Below are 13783 nucleotides of genomic sequence, written 5' to 3' on the forward strand. Positions count from 1 at the left end.
CATCAAGGCAAAGTGAGGTTACTTTGAATAATCTAAAATATAATTTGATGTAACACTTTTTTTGGTTACGACAATGTAGAAAATAGTAAAAATAACTTTTGACTGGTAGTGTATAAATTAACTGTTCTGAACTGTTTTGGATGGGAAGCACGCCTTAAAGGGGAATTTCGTTTTGTCACTGCAACACCAAACTGGAACGAGTGCATTTTGAATTTCATTGGTAGAATTGGGAAGTTTCAAGTGTCGTGCTGCCTTTGCACAGCGGAGCGATGCTCTGCCACTTCTCAGAATGGTGCTAGGTCTCGCAAATTGCGCAGTCAGTTGACTACATTTATTTATTTTTTTACACCATTTCAGCAGCTCAAAAGATTTGAGGCTGATCCAAAATCAAAAAGCCAGGTCTTGGTGACATCCCTGGAGGAGAGGGGGTGTGGCTCATTCATTGCAGTGCTATATCATCACCAAAGATCATTCGCTGTCTGCCAGTCTGATCAATCAGGACACAGGATTATAATCTGCAAAGGCTTCAGTCTGCTGGTGAGTTCTTCCTCATGAAATTGTGTTACATGAGGATATGGGAATGCTTTAAAAAAAAAACTCTTGTATGATTTTATTAAAACAAGTGTTTCCTTCTTTGATGAACTGAAAGCTGGCATCAAATCAACTTCCTCGTAACTTTTGTTCGTGTTTAAAGTGGAACGTTTCTCTGTGAAACTCTATCTTCTCCATAGCAGCTTGTAAATCAAACTAGAAAAGGAATAACAAACCTCAGCAGTAGCTCAACAACAATGCGTCAGTTATGTTAATGCGTAACTTTTGTAGGCCGTCATTGTAAATAAGAATTTGTTCTCAACTGACTTGCCTAGTTTAAAAAAAGGTTAAATCAAAAATACACAGTTACAGTGTTTAACATGCCAATGTGTCCAAGTTCTTGCCTCTGAGGGCGATAGCTGACAGGCTATTTGACATGGTATATACGACTGAATGTGATTGTGACGTCAGGATGAAATGGTATCCCCTTCTTTATGAAATCTCCTCCTCCCTTTCCCTTTGGATTTGCATAAACTTCCCATTTATAGACAATATGGTTCCATTGAACTAATTTGCTACATATTTCTTCCCTTTAGAATGGTCTGCGTTCATCTCAAAATGGCTGTTGGGATTGTCTTAGCTGTTCTGCTGTATGGTAAGTTTCCACAGCTAAGTTCACTACTGTTCTCATTCATCAACATAGACAGCCACGAGGTTATAGGCCACCACCCGCTCTGATTTCTATCTAGTGTACACTATGAGCAGAGCACCAAGCGGCTGCACATACTGGACCCTGTAGATTACATGGTCCAAAACGGTGTTAGTAAGGACAACCTTGTTATCAGAAAGGGAACCCACACACTCTTAAAAGGAAGTCTCATTATAAAACTGGTCTTGGATTGTGAAAGTTGTTTGACGTCAATGAAGACGTCGACATCTTCAAAAGTCGACCGGGTGGATTTATTCAGAACTGCAAAACACCAAACAAATAACTGTGACAAATGCACAGAAGCAAATATGTGCCTTTTCATCTCAATGGAGCATTATTATTATTATTATTATTATTATTATTATTTACTACTTCGTACATTTGTCAATGAGCTCGGTCAGGATGTGGTGTACACCTCTCACAGACACAGGGGTGTTAACTCTGAGACAGAGTTTTGGAGTTCTGTACTGCTCACTAGGAGGGTGAGAGTTGTGAACATTAACAGGTGAGGGGCTACAGCCCCATGTCATCTATTACCGTATGGTGATTGACTATTTATAATAATTTCAACTTGTTCTTATAAAATATGATAACTATTGGCTGTGTCTGATTCTAATCAGAGCTGGAAGTTTTACGGAGTCGTGACCTATCGCTCGCTGTTATCAACCACATCTATGGTGGAGTTGTAAGCAGAGGCAGGTCCTCTGCTGTAGCCAGGTTTACACCAGATTAGATAGCCCTACCAACACCTTGGTTACCTGGCTATTGAATTGTGACAGAACAGTAGGCCTGTATCTTATCCAGACAAATGAAGACTATACATTTCTATTGAAGTCAAAATTAGTCCAATATTTGAACAAAGCATCCCTCAGCTGTAGCAAACATTGAAAGCATGTTTTTAAAACTAGGCAAGTCGGTTAAGAACAAATTCCTATTTACAATGACGGCCTATCCCGGCTAAACCCGGACGACGCTAGGCCAATTGTGTGCCGCCCAATCACGGCCGGATGTGATTCAGCCTGGATTCAAACCGACTGTAGTGTCGCCTCTAGCACTGAGATGCAGTGCCTTAGACCGCTGCGCCACTCGGGAGCCCAAATGGTGTGCCACATTCTATGTGAACTTCTTTCTGTATATTTGCTAGCTACTCCTCTCTAACACAATAGTGCTGTCAGAGCGGAATCCAATGTTGAAAAAAATGGGTGAAAGGAACTTCCAGTAGAAAGGCCTGAGAAGTTTCCCAACAGCAGGGTGAGCAGGGAACCACCAGCCTGACCCAACCAACTCTGAGTCACAACTGGGAATAGAGAGAGGCAGGAAAGTCCCAGGCTTGTGGTATACCGGGTCCATTTTCTTTTTAAGCCTGTACAAAACACGTCATCTCTTTTGAGGCCTATTTCGATACATCACAGTGAAAGTTCTCCGATGAGTCAACCAGAAAATGTCATATTAGCATGGTAAATGTGGAGTTGCGTTTTAACTAACTATTGCCTCTTTTTTTTTATGTTTTGAAAGTTATTTCAGTAGTTTCATCAACACACCCAAAGGAGCAAACCGTCGTTGGAATCATCGGACAGCCCGTCCTTCTGCCCTGTGACCGCTCCACATTGGCAACTCCCAACTACCCAACAAGAACCAGAATATATTGGCAAGATTTAACCCCCAGAGTGCTGCATGTTTTCAAAGATGGAAACGAGGAGTATGTACACCAAAACCTTTGGTACAAAAACAGGACAACAATTAACACAGATCAGTTGGCTTCTGGAAATCTGTCACTCCTGCTCAACCCAGTTAATGTCCGAGACAATCTCCTGACCTGCGACGTTATTCTAATAATCAATGACGTAAATTCTCAAGAGTGCCAAATCACTGTCAATGTAGCAGGTAGGCTATGGCTTAGAGAGATATTGTTAAATCAGGCTCATGTTGTTGGGTGGGACTGGAACATAATGGTGCTTTAGCTCATAATATAAATATATCCTGTTCTGGAAACATTTCCATTAACTATCAATGCATCTGTCTCATAATTACGTTGGTTCTGGCTTTGTCCCATTGTGCTCCCTGCAGCAAGTTACCAAAAGCCCACATTAAACTTCTCAGACATGACGCTTGTGTGCACCACCCACGGAGGCTTCCCTGAACACCAGGTGACATGGAGGACCCATAACCGTACTCTGGAGCGTCACGAGGCTGTCACCAAGACTACCCAGGATCCTGGAACAGGAACCTACAACATCAGCAGCCGAGTGAATGTGACAGAGGGACAGAATATAACCTGCAGTATCTACAACCCCATCCTCAATGAGACCCAGAGTAACTTTATCGTCATACCAGCCTGTGAGTTCTACCATCCAGTGAATGTACAGAGACAGTGAGGCCTACTCATTTCAGTTACACTGCTGTAATTACAAAGATTTTGACCAGTAGACGAGACCATTTCACCTCAACTAGAGTAGATGCATTGCAGGATGTCTTTCAAGTGTATCAGGTCACATGACAAATGTGTAAATATCACAGTTCAGACAGTTGTGAAAGCAAGTACAGCTCAAACCCAATGGAGCTCAGACACCGCCCCCTAGTGGATAGGCTCAGTAAACCAAAATTATTTTTGAAACACTTAGCAGCATGGCACATTAAGAATATCCAATTTAAATGAGGTCCATAAATGTCTATGTTTTGTCTTTTGTCAAAACCAGGATAAGCAAACGGTATACAACTAAAAGGAACATGTTAGATTAGAAGTTTCCAGGAGAGAACTAAATCACAGCATTCATGTTTTCTAGTTCATGTACAACATGGTCTTCACATTGTGTCTTTACAGCCAAAGAGGAAAACCATTTACCGAAATGGATCCTGGCGGCATTTTGTTCATTGTTCGTGTTGACTGCCATCATTCTCTGTGTAAAATGTGAGTCTCATTCTTTTTCATTGTGAATTTACTTACAGTAGTAAAAGCTGCTGTTGTGTAACTCGTTAAGGACCAAGGTTGTGTATTGTAAAAGTGGGCATACTGCTCTGTTACTGCAGACCCCAACCTCAGGAAGCCATGGAGGAAGATGATCCATTGCTGTCCTGAACCTGAACCTGAAAACACTGCACAAGAAGCAGGTGAGTCGTATACTGCACAGTACTACACTGCACAAAAAAATAGGGAAGGGAACACTAACATAACACATCCTAGATCTGAACGAATGAAATATTCGTATTAAATACTTTTTTCTTTACATAGTTGAATGTGCTGACAACAAAATCACACACAAATGATCAATGGAAATCAAATTTATCAACCCATGGAGGTCTGGATTTGGAGTCACACTCAAAATTAAAGTGGAAAACCACACTACAGGCTGATCCAACTTTAATGTAATGTCCTTAAAACAAGTCAAAATGAGGCTCAGTAGTGTGTGTGGCGTCCACGTGACTGTATGACCTCCCTACAACACCTGGGCATGCTGCTGATGAGGTGGCGGATGGTCTCCTGAGGGATCTCCTCCCAGACCTGGACTAAAGCATCCGCCAACTCCTGGACAGTCTGTGGTGCAACGTGGCGTTGGTGGATGGAGCAAGACATGATGTCCCAGATGTGCTCAATTGGATTCAGGTCTGGGGAACGGGCGGGCCAGTCCATAGCATCAATGCCTTCCTCTTGCAGGAACTGCTGACACACTCCAGCCACATGAGGTCTAGCATTGTCTTGCATTAGGAGGAACCCAGGGCCAACCGCACCAGCATATGGTCTCACAAGGGGTCTGAGGATCTCATCTCGGTACCTAATGGCAGTCAGGCTACCTCTGGCGAGCACATGGAGGGCTGTGCGGCCCCCCAAAGAAATGCCATCCCACACCAGGACTGACCCATCGCCAAACCGGTCATGCTGGAGGATGTTGTAGGCAGCAGAACGTTCTCCACGGCGTCTCCAGACTGTCACGTCTGTCACATGTGCTCAGTGTGAACCTGCTTTCATCTGTGAAGAGCACAGGGCGCCAGTGGCGATTTGCCAATCTTGGTGTTCTCTGGCAAATGCCAAACGTCCTGCACAGTGTTGAGCTGTAAGCACAACCCCCACCTGTGGACGTCGGGCCCTCATACCACCCTCATGGAGTCTGTTTCTGACCATTTGAGCAGACACATGTACATTTGTGGCCTGCTGGAGGTCATTTTGCAGGGCTCTGGCAGTGCTCCTCCTTGCACAAAGGCGGAGGTAGCGGTCCTGCTGCTGGGTTGTTGCCCTCCTACGGCCTCCTCCACGTCTCCTGATGTACTGGCCTGTCTCCTGGTAGCGCCTCCATGCTCTGGACACTACGCTGACAGACACAGCAAACCTTCTTGCCACAGCTCGCATTGATGTGCCATCCTGGATGAGCTGCACTACCTGAGGCACTTGTGTGGGTTGTAGACTCCATCTCATGCTACCACTAGAGTGAAAGCACTGCCAGCATTCAAAAGTGACCAAAACATCAGCCAGGAAGCATAGGAACTGAGAAGTGGTCTGTGGTCCCCACCTGCAGAACCACTCCTTTATTGGGGGTGTCTTGCTAATTGCCTATAATTTCCACCTGTTGTCTATTCCATTTGCACAACAGCATGTGAAATGTATTGTCAATCAGTGTTGCTTCCTAAGTGGACAGTTTCATTTCACAGAAGTGTGATTGACTTGGAGTTACATTGTGTTGTTTAAGTGTTCCCTTTATTTTTTTGAGCAGTGTATACTATAAGTTATACAGATAATATATCTGTATCTTACTGTAGTGTATCTGGTGATGGATTCTGGGTACTAACTCCTAAAATTGGGACAGGGTTAATAATCAGGTGTACTATTGAAATATTGAGTGCTTAGGGTTAGAGGGTCTACACCAGAAGTTCATGGTTCATCTCTTGGAGGAAGGTATATAGTGGGTGCTATTAAGCTTGGAATGTGTTGAGTGCAGGGAAAGCGATCGCCTGTGTCAGACATTGATAAGAAGAGTGAGCACTTTGGGGTAAGAGGTCAATTGAAAAGAGGAAGAAGAGATATCACTAAGGTTCTGTCTAGCAACAGAGATTCATTGGCTGTTCAGATGTGTGGGAGGAGATTCAGGAGGAAGGGTTAAACATCAGTGCTTGTGTGACATGACGTTGTATTGATCCTCTGGGAAGAATAAACTTCGTGTCCGTCACGTTTTTACTCTGAAAATTTGAACCTAACACTGTATAACTACTATAGTGTATCTGTGTGACTTACTGTAGTGTACAGTGGCTTGTGAAAGTATTCACCCACCTTGGCATTTTCCTATTTTGTTGCCTTACAACCTGGAATTAAAATACATTTTTGGGGAGGTTTTTGTCATTTGATTTACACAACATTCCTACCACTTTGAAGATTAAAAATATTTTGAGGGGGTGAAACAAACAAGAAATGAGACAAAAAACACAGAACTTGAGCGTGCATAACTATTCATAACTAGTTTTTAATCATGGATTTAATGGTGGTCTGTGGGATGTTAAAAGTTTCAGATTATTTTTTTATAACCCAACCCTGATCTGAACTTCTCCACAACCTTGTCTCTGACCTGTTTGGAGAGCTCCTTTGCCTTCATGGGTCAGCTTGCTTGGTGGTGCCCCTTGCTTGGTGGTGCCCCTTGCTTGGTGGTGCCCCTTGCTTGGTGGTGCCCCTTGCTTGGTGGTGCCCCTTGCTTAGTGGTGTTGCAGACTCTGGGGCCTTTCAGAACAGGTGTGTGTATATATACTGAGATCATGTGACAGATCATGTGACACTTAGATTGCACACAGGTGGACTTTATTTAACTAATTATGTAACTTCTGAAGGTAATTGGTTGCACCAGATCTTATCTAGGGGCTTCATAGCACAGGGGGTGAATAGATAATACATATACACACTGTCACGCCCTGACCTTAGTTATCTTTGTCTTCTTTATTATTTTGGTTAGGTCAGGGTGTGACGAAGGTGGTATGTGTTGTCTTGTCTAGGTTTTTTTTGTATATCTATGGGGTTTTGGTATTGTCTAGGTAAATGTAGGTCTATGGTGGCCCTAAATTGGTTCCCAATCAGAGACAGCTGTTTATCGTTGTCTCTGATTGGGGATCCTACTTAGGTTCCCATTTTGGTTTTGTGGGTTATTGTCTATGTGTAGTTGCCTGTGTCAAACCGAGTGCTATCACAGCGTCCCGTTCGTTTTGTTAGTTTGTCTAAGTGGTCTTTGTTAATTAAAGAAGAATGTATTCCTATCATGCTGCGCCTTGGTCTCCTCCTTATGATGAATGTGACAGAATAACCCACCAAACCAGGACCAAGCAGCGTGAAAAGGAGGAACAGCGCTTAATGGAGAGATGGACCTGGGAGGAGATATTAGATGGAGCAGGACCCTGGACACAGCCGGGGGAGTATCGGCGTCCTAAGGAGGAGTTAGAGGCAGCGAAAGCGGAACGGCGACACTACGAGGAGGAATCCCGGAGAATAGAGGAACGGTGACGATATGAAGGTACACGGCACGGAAGCCCGAGAGGCAGCTCCAAGATGTTTTTGGGGGGAGGCACACCAGGTGATTGGCTGAGTCAGGTAGGAGACCTGAGCCAACTCCTCGTGCTTACCGTGGGGAGCTTGTTATGCAGAGATGCGCACGGTGTCTCCAGTGCGCTATTCTAGCCCGGTGCGGTCTATTCCAGCTCCTCGCATTTGCCGGGATAGAAGGGGCATCCAGCCAGGACGTATTGAGCCAGCTCTATGTTCTGGATCTCCAATGCGTCTCCACGGTCCAGTGTATCCTGTTCCTCCTCCCCGCACTCGCCCTGAGGTGCGTGTCACCAGCCCGGTACCTCCGGCACCACACATCAGGCCTCCAGTGTCCAGCACTCCCTGCTCCCCAACCTCGCCCTGAGGTGTGTGTCACCAGCCCGGTCCCAACAGTGCCGGCACCAGGCCTACAGTGCGCCTCGGCAGTCTAGAGCGTCTGGCGACCAGTATTACAGTCCCAGAGCGTCTGGCGACCAGTATTACAGTCCCAGAGCGTCTGGCGACGATCCACGGGTCTGTGTTACAAGGGAGGACTCAGTGTAAAGAAGGGGGGCGGCGTCAGAACCAGAGCCGCCACCAAGGTTAGATGCCCACCCAGACCCTCCCATATAGGTTTAGGTTTGCGGCCGGGAGTCCGCACCTTTGTCACGCCCTGACCTTAGTTATCTTTGTTTTCTTTATTATTTTGGTTCGGTCAGGGTGTGACGAAGGTGGTATTTGTGTTTTTTTTTCTTGTCTAGGTTTTTTTTTGTATATCTATGGGTATTGTCTAGATATATGTAGGTCTTTGGTGGCCTGAATTGGTTCCCAATCAGAGACCGCTGTTTATCGTTGTCTCTGATTGGGGATCCTATTTAGGTTGCCATTTTGGTTTTGTGGGTTATTGTCTGTGTAGTTGCCGGTATCAGCACTCGGTTTGTCACAGTCGTTTTTGTTAGTTTGTTTAAGTATTCTTTGTTAATTAAAGAAGAATGTATTCCTATCACGCTGCGCCATGGTCTCCTCCTTATGACGAACGTAAAACACGCACAATTTTTTTTTAAACAAGTTATTTTTTTTCATTCATTTTTTATTTCTTCATATTTTGTCTTTGTCCATTACATGAAATCCAAATAAAAATCTATTTAAGTTACAGGTTGTAATGCAACAAAATAGGAAAAAATGCCAAGGGGTGTAAGCACTGTATATGCTGTATAACTTGCTATAGTCTGTGTGTATAACTTGCTATAGTCTGTGTGTATAACTTGCTATAGTCTGTGTGTATAACTTGCTATAGTCTGTGTGTATAACTTGCTATAGTCTGTGTGTATAACTTGCTATAGTCTGTGTGTATAACTTGCTATAGTCTGTGTGTATAACTTGCTATAGTCTGTGTGTATAACTTTCATATCTAGTCTCTGATTTGTCTTTTGCAGAAATTGCAGAATTGAATCCACAACAGTAGAAATCAAGTCCCAAGCTTCTCCAGTGGTGAGGAAGACAAGTTACTGCGTTGCTGGTCCATACGGCTGGGCAACATGAGGACATTGGTACTGCCAAAATACTGAGAGCTATACTGCTACCAGTAATCTTGCATGGAAGCTGATATGTGATGCTAGTGATCTATGTCCAATATCCAGTGTTTAGGTCCAGGTGTTTATAAAAAAATAATTGACTTAACGTAAGGGGAGATCAAATTGAGACGCTAAGATATATGAAACACTTGAAGAAAAGAACCCGGACACAGATACAACTGTAGACACAAAAGGTGTTGTTGGACAGTGAACCGGTCACTGAACCTGCATGTGTTGCGTTATAATGAAAGTGGTTTTGTCATAATGTGTTTTAGTATTGTCTATGTGTCCCAACATATCACAGACACACAGACAATGACAATGACGGAAGAAACAATCAAACCTCATTCAAACTTAGACAGGTATGGATAGAGATCACAGGTGGTTGGTGGCACCTTCATTGGGGAGGACGGCCTCGTGGTAATGGCCGGAGCGAAATCATTGGAACGGTATCAAATACATCAAACATATGGTTTGATGCCATTTCATTCGCTCCGTTCCAGACGTCATTATGAGCCGTCCTCCCCTCAACAGCCTCCACTGATAGAGATTCAGGTTCTTTCTGTATCTAACTTGCAGGTCTGCCGTTCATCGCGGTAGTGAATGTCTTGTCTCACTGTATTTTATGGCTGAGTGAATGTCATGTCTGACTGTATTTTTATGGCTGAGTGAATGTCTTGTCTGACTGTATTTTTATGGCTGAGTGAATGTCATGTCTCATTGATGGAAGATGTTACAGTGCCTATAGAAAGTTGACACTCCCCTATGAATTTTTTTTCACATTCCGTTGCTTTACAAAGCCTGCTCGCCTCTACAGGATTGGTGGGTCCCCCTCGGAGACGGTTGAGCTAACGTAGGCTAGTGTGATTAGCATGAGGTTGTAAGTAACAAGAACATTTCCCAGGACATATCTGATATGGGCAGAAAGGTTAAATTCTTGTTTAATCTAACTGCACTGTCGAATTACAAAGCCTGCTAGCTAAAAACGTTAACTCACAATGACAGATAAACGATTATAGAATATAACTGTGAACTACAGAGCGTGGGTCGCTTGGGGGTTACCCTACGGTAGCCCCAGTTAGATCAGGCTACTCAACGTGTTTTATAGAGTTTTTATTTGTTTTGTCTTTTTTTTTTTTTTTTTTTTTTTTTTGGAGGGGTTTACAGGAACAATATATATTTCAATGAATATGTTCTGTGTATAACATGTACCTGTGGGCTGTCAACCAAAAGAAAAACTGAAGTAAGAAATACATACAGAGAAATGATCATATTGATCAAGAAAATATTTTGTAGAAGTATAATTCATATGTAAATAAACAACCTGCAACCCTGCATACCTATTTCTGCCCATTCCACTTATCTCCTAAGCCCCTCCCCCCTCTACTAGCCCCCTGAACATCCAAGGTTGCTTGTCAACTGAGGATGTTTTTACACTCCCCTTCCCCCAGAGAACACCCTTGCCACACCACCCCTTCCACACACACCCTTCCACATGGGCCTGAAAGCAAAGATAGTTTCATGCTGAATAGCCACCACTAGTCAGCCCCCCAATTGCTACAGTTGATATGTTTTATTTAAATTATTACTTGTATTGTTTTTGTGGCAGGTAGCCTAGTGATCAGAGCAGTGGCTCAAATCCCCAAGCTGACAAGGTGAAAACTGTCGTTCTACCCCTGAACAAGTTCACAGTTCCTAGGCCGTCATTGAAAATATGAATTTGTTCTTAACTGACTTGCCTAGTAAAATGAATTGTTCGAGGTCTGAGTTTAATATTTAAACTGTACCCTGTAATTACATCTGCAAATCTGAACATCTGATTAATAAACTTAGATATTTTTATATTGTTGTATTTTAATTTTGTTATCTATTTTTACACTCCAGATACTAACTTTTATACAATGAACAACAACTTAGACACAGGCAAACAATGACTACAACTCATCTGCCCAGACATGCATTCTCACACCCCCATTCCTAATGCCTGCATGGTCACACTCCCATTCCTGGTGCCTGTGTGGTCACACCCCCATTCCTAATGCCTGCGTTGTCACACCCCCATTCCTAATGCCTGCGTGGTCACACTCTCATTCCTGGTGCCTGCGTGGTCACGCCTCCATCAGTGTCACACTAAGGGCCTCACATTGTTCTGTCAGATCCTCATTTGCGAGACTTTTGGGTGGTTGTTACTCTCCGTGCTAATGTTTTAACAGTATCTAATATTTCTGAGCGGGTAATCTCTGTTTATAGTGATAATTGTTTTGTCTGCTGATAGTTGTTTCAGAGTTGTTGAGTTTAAGGCTATAGGATCCGTCCAACAGTTGTTTAATTCTGAGTTAGTGCTTATGAAATGGTCATGAATTGCGTTGTTTCTAATTACCACTTTTGTTTCTGTATCTTAAACAATGATAGCTGGTTTAGCATGTATTAATGTTGTGAGAGCTGCAAGATATTTACCAGGTTTATTTTCCATTAAGTGGTAGGCTTTATTTGAGTTTAACAGGACAAAAAAGATTTAAAAGAATTATATCCAGTTGAATAAACACTCCAAACAGCCTACCGGACCACTCGGAGGCAACGGCATGGTCCTTTAGCATCGTTTTGTATCATATTTTAATGATAAAACTGGGGGGGGACAAAAATGCAATTTCAGAATGTGCGTCCCTGAGTTGATCATTTACCTAATGTACGACTTAAAGGCATCACAAATGATGTCGGGGGTCGGCTTTTCTCTGTCCTCTATGTCTACATTTATAATGGTAAAGGTTTGAATTGTTTTGTTTACGTATTTAATACATTTTGGGTCCATAAGATGCGCTCGGTTCATTCTCCAAATTCTGTTAAGTGTATTTTCGATTGGTGAAAGTAAGCATGATACTGGAGAATGATCCGATATCACTATATCATTAATTATTTAATCCAGGAAATGATTAAGTGTATTTTTGGAAAAACACATTTTGTCAATTCTTGAATAGCTTTTCTTACTTTGAGGAAAAAAAATGAATAGTATTTTGCAGTAAGGTACAATTCAACATTATAAAATGTCCTGGGATATGTCCTGGAATTATGCTGGGATATGTCCTGGAATTGTCCTGGGATATGTCCTGGGATTATGCCGGGATATAAAGCGAAATTGTGGATTGTTATTTAGCAGGAGGCCTACACCTCTGCTGTTACTAGAGTTGGTGGCAGTATACACTACTTCAAGCCATCTCCTCTTTAAATGTTACACTTCTAATTTGTTAAAAATGTAACTCTCCCGTCCTTGCCCCCCCAAGCCAAGCACCTTTACCCACCCAGGCTATCCCAACTGCCATTTATCACATGAATCCAAAAGCAATGTACAGTCGTTCATGCATACATTTAACATAGGTGTAACCCAAGTTGTTATTGAACCCATGACCTTTTGGCTTTACAAGCACTGTGCTCTACCAAGTGAGTCACAAAGGACCATTCTTAATTCTCAAACACATTTAAACCCATCTACACATCGATTTACTCATATATTTTCCTTCATTCACACACATCATATCCCCTATGCCTCCACACATCCATTCACTTCCACCCTCCTGACACATATTCATATTCACCCTCTGTCACTCTCCCATTCATATGCACAGACACATACACCCCCTCGCCCACACACACACACAAACATCCAAAGAACAATTATTGACTTACAAGCTATATTTCCTCTTTTATATTGTTTTGTCAGCGTCCATGTATCTCATTGGCATCGGCTAATTCTATCGTTACTTCCTAGAGAAGAACAGTTAATTGTGGAGTCTATATTGTATTGGGGGAGGAGGAAGGAATATTGTCTCAGTATATGATAAGCTGATCTTGGGCATCCAGTGGCGTGTATTCATTGATTCCAAGGGAAGCTGGGCATCCCCCGAAAAAAAGAAAAAAAAAAAAGAACATTAAATAATTTATCTTTCGTCTCTCTGTGTTTCATAATTTTCCTTCAATTCGCCAGTGTCTGAATACATATCTCACCGGAGAAAGCATCTGAACGAAACAGTGCCCCTCTGTATGTGTAGCCCCATCTATCCAAGGCTTTCTGGTCAAAAATAGTATGATATTTTTGCCGCCGTTAGCATTGACTGCAAGGGAAGCCAGCGAGCATTTGGACTCCCTTGATAAAAAAAATAGAAAAATAATAACAAATCAGCATTGATATAAACTGAGTGAGCTCGACTGTGATTGGTCCTGGGGCACCAAAAAAAAGTGACAAGGGATGCCAGGAAAAAACAAATATCATTGACAGAAAAAACTTGAATTGTTGCATCTCGTTGTACGAAAGAGGCCATATCGGATTCCGGAGGCCCGAAGGCTGTGAAACAGGAAGTGGAGGCTATGCTGAGGAAGGGGGTTATTGAAGAGTCTCACCGTGCATATTTCAGCCTCATCGAGTTAGTGCCCAAACCGGACGGTAGCCTGCGCTTCTGTAATGATTTCCGGGGTGTGAACGACATA

General features: G+C 42.9%; 1 protein-coding gene across 2 annotated transcripts; it reads left to right on the top strand.

Moving 5' to 3' along the window:
- The first annotated feature begins 254 nt into the window (after positions 1–254).
- Positions 255–11146, top strand: LOC112243334 (butyrophilin subfamily 1 member A1). 2 transcript variants are annotated; one of them, XM_024411179.2, is made up of 7 exons: positions 255–537; positions 1128–1186; positions 2756–2939; positions 3308–3577; positions 4062–4148; positions 4268–4348; positions 9167–11146. In XM_024411179.2, the coding sequence occupies exons 3-7, from the start codon at positions 2915–2917 to the stop codon at positions 9193–9195; spliced, it is 492 nt and encodes a 163-aa protein (XP_024266947.1). In that variant the 5' UTR covers positions 255–537; positions 1128–1186; positions 2756–2914; the 3' UTR covers positions 9196–11146. The 2 variants fall into 2 exon arrangements, with proteins under 2 accessions (XP_024266947.1, XP_024266941.1); XM_024411173.2 differs by having other exon boundaries at positions 259–537; positions 2756–3124.
- The last annotated feature ends 2637 nt before the right edge of the window (positions 11147–13783 follow it).

The sequence above is a fragment of the Oncorhynchus tshawytscha genome, linkage group LG03 (assembly GCF_018296145.1).
Source record: "Oncorhynchus tshawytscha isolate Ot180627B linkage group LG03, Otsh_v2.0, whole genome shotgun sequence".
NCBI classification, from domain to species: Eukaryota; Metazoa; Chordata; class Actinopteri; order Salmoniformes; family Salmonidae; genus Oncorhynchus; species Oncorhynchus tshawytscha.

Excerpts from the sequence above, each read along its gene's own strand:
- LOC112243334 (XM_024411173.2), top strand. The coding sequence starts at position 1,129 with ATGGTCTGCGTTCATCTCAAAATGGCTGTTGGGATTGTCTTAGCTGTT. Across the intron at positions 3,578-4,061 it reads CTTTATCGTCATACCAGCCT|CCAAAGAGGAAAACCATTTA; the intron begins GTGAGTTCTACC and ends GTGTCTTTACAG. Across the intron at positions 4,149-4,267 it reads CATCATTCTCTGTGTAAAAT|ACCCCAACCTCAGGAAGCCA; the intron begins GTGAGTCTCATT and ends CTGTTACTGCAG.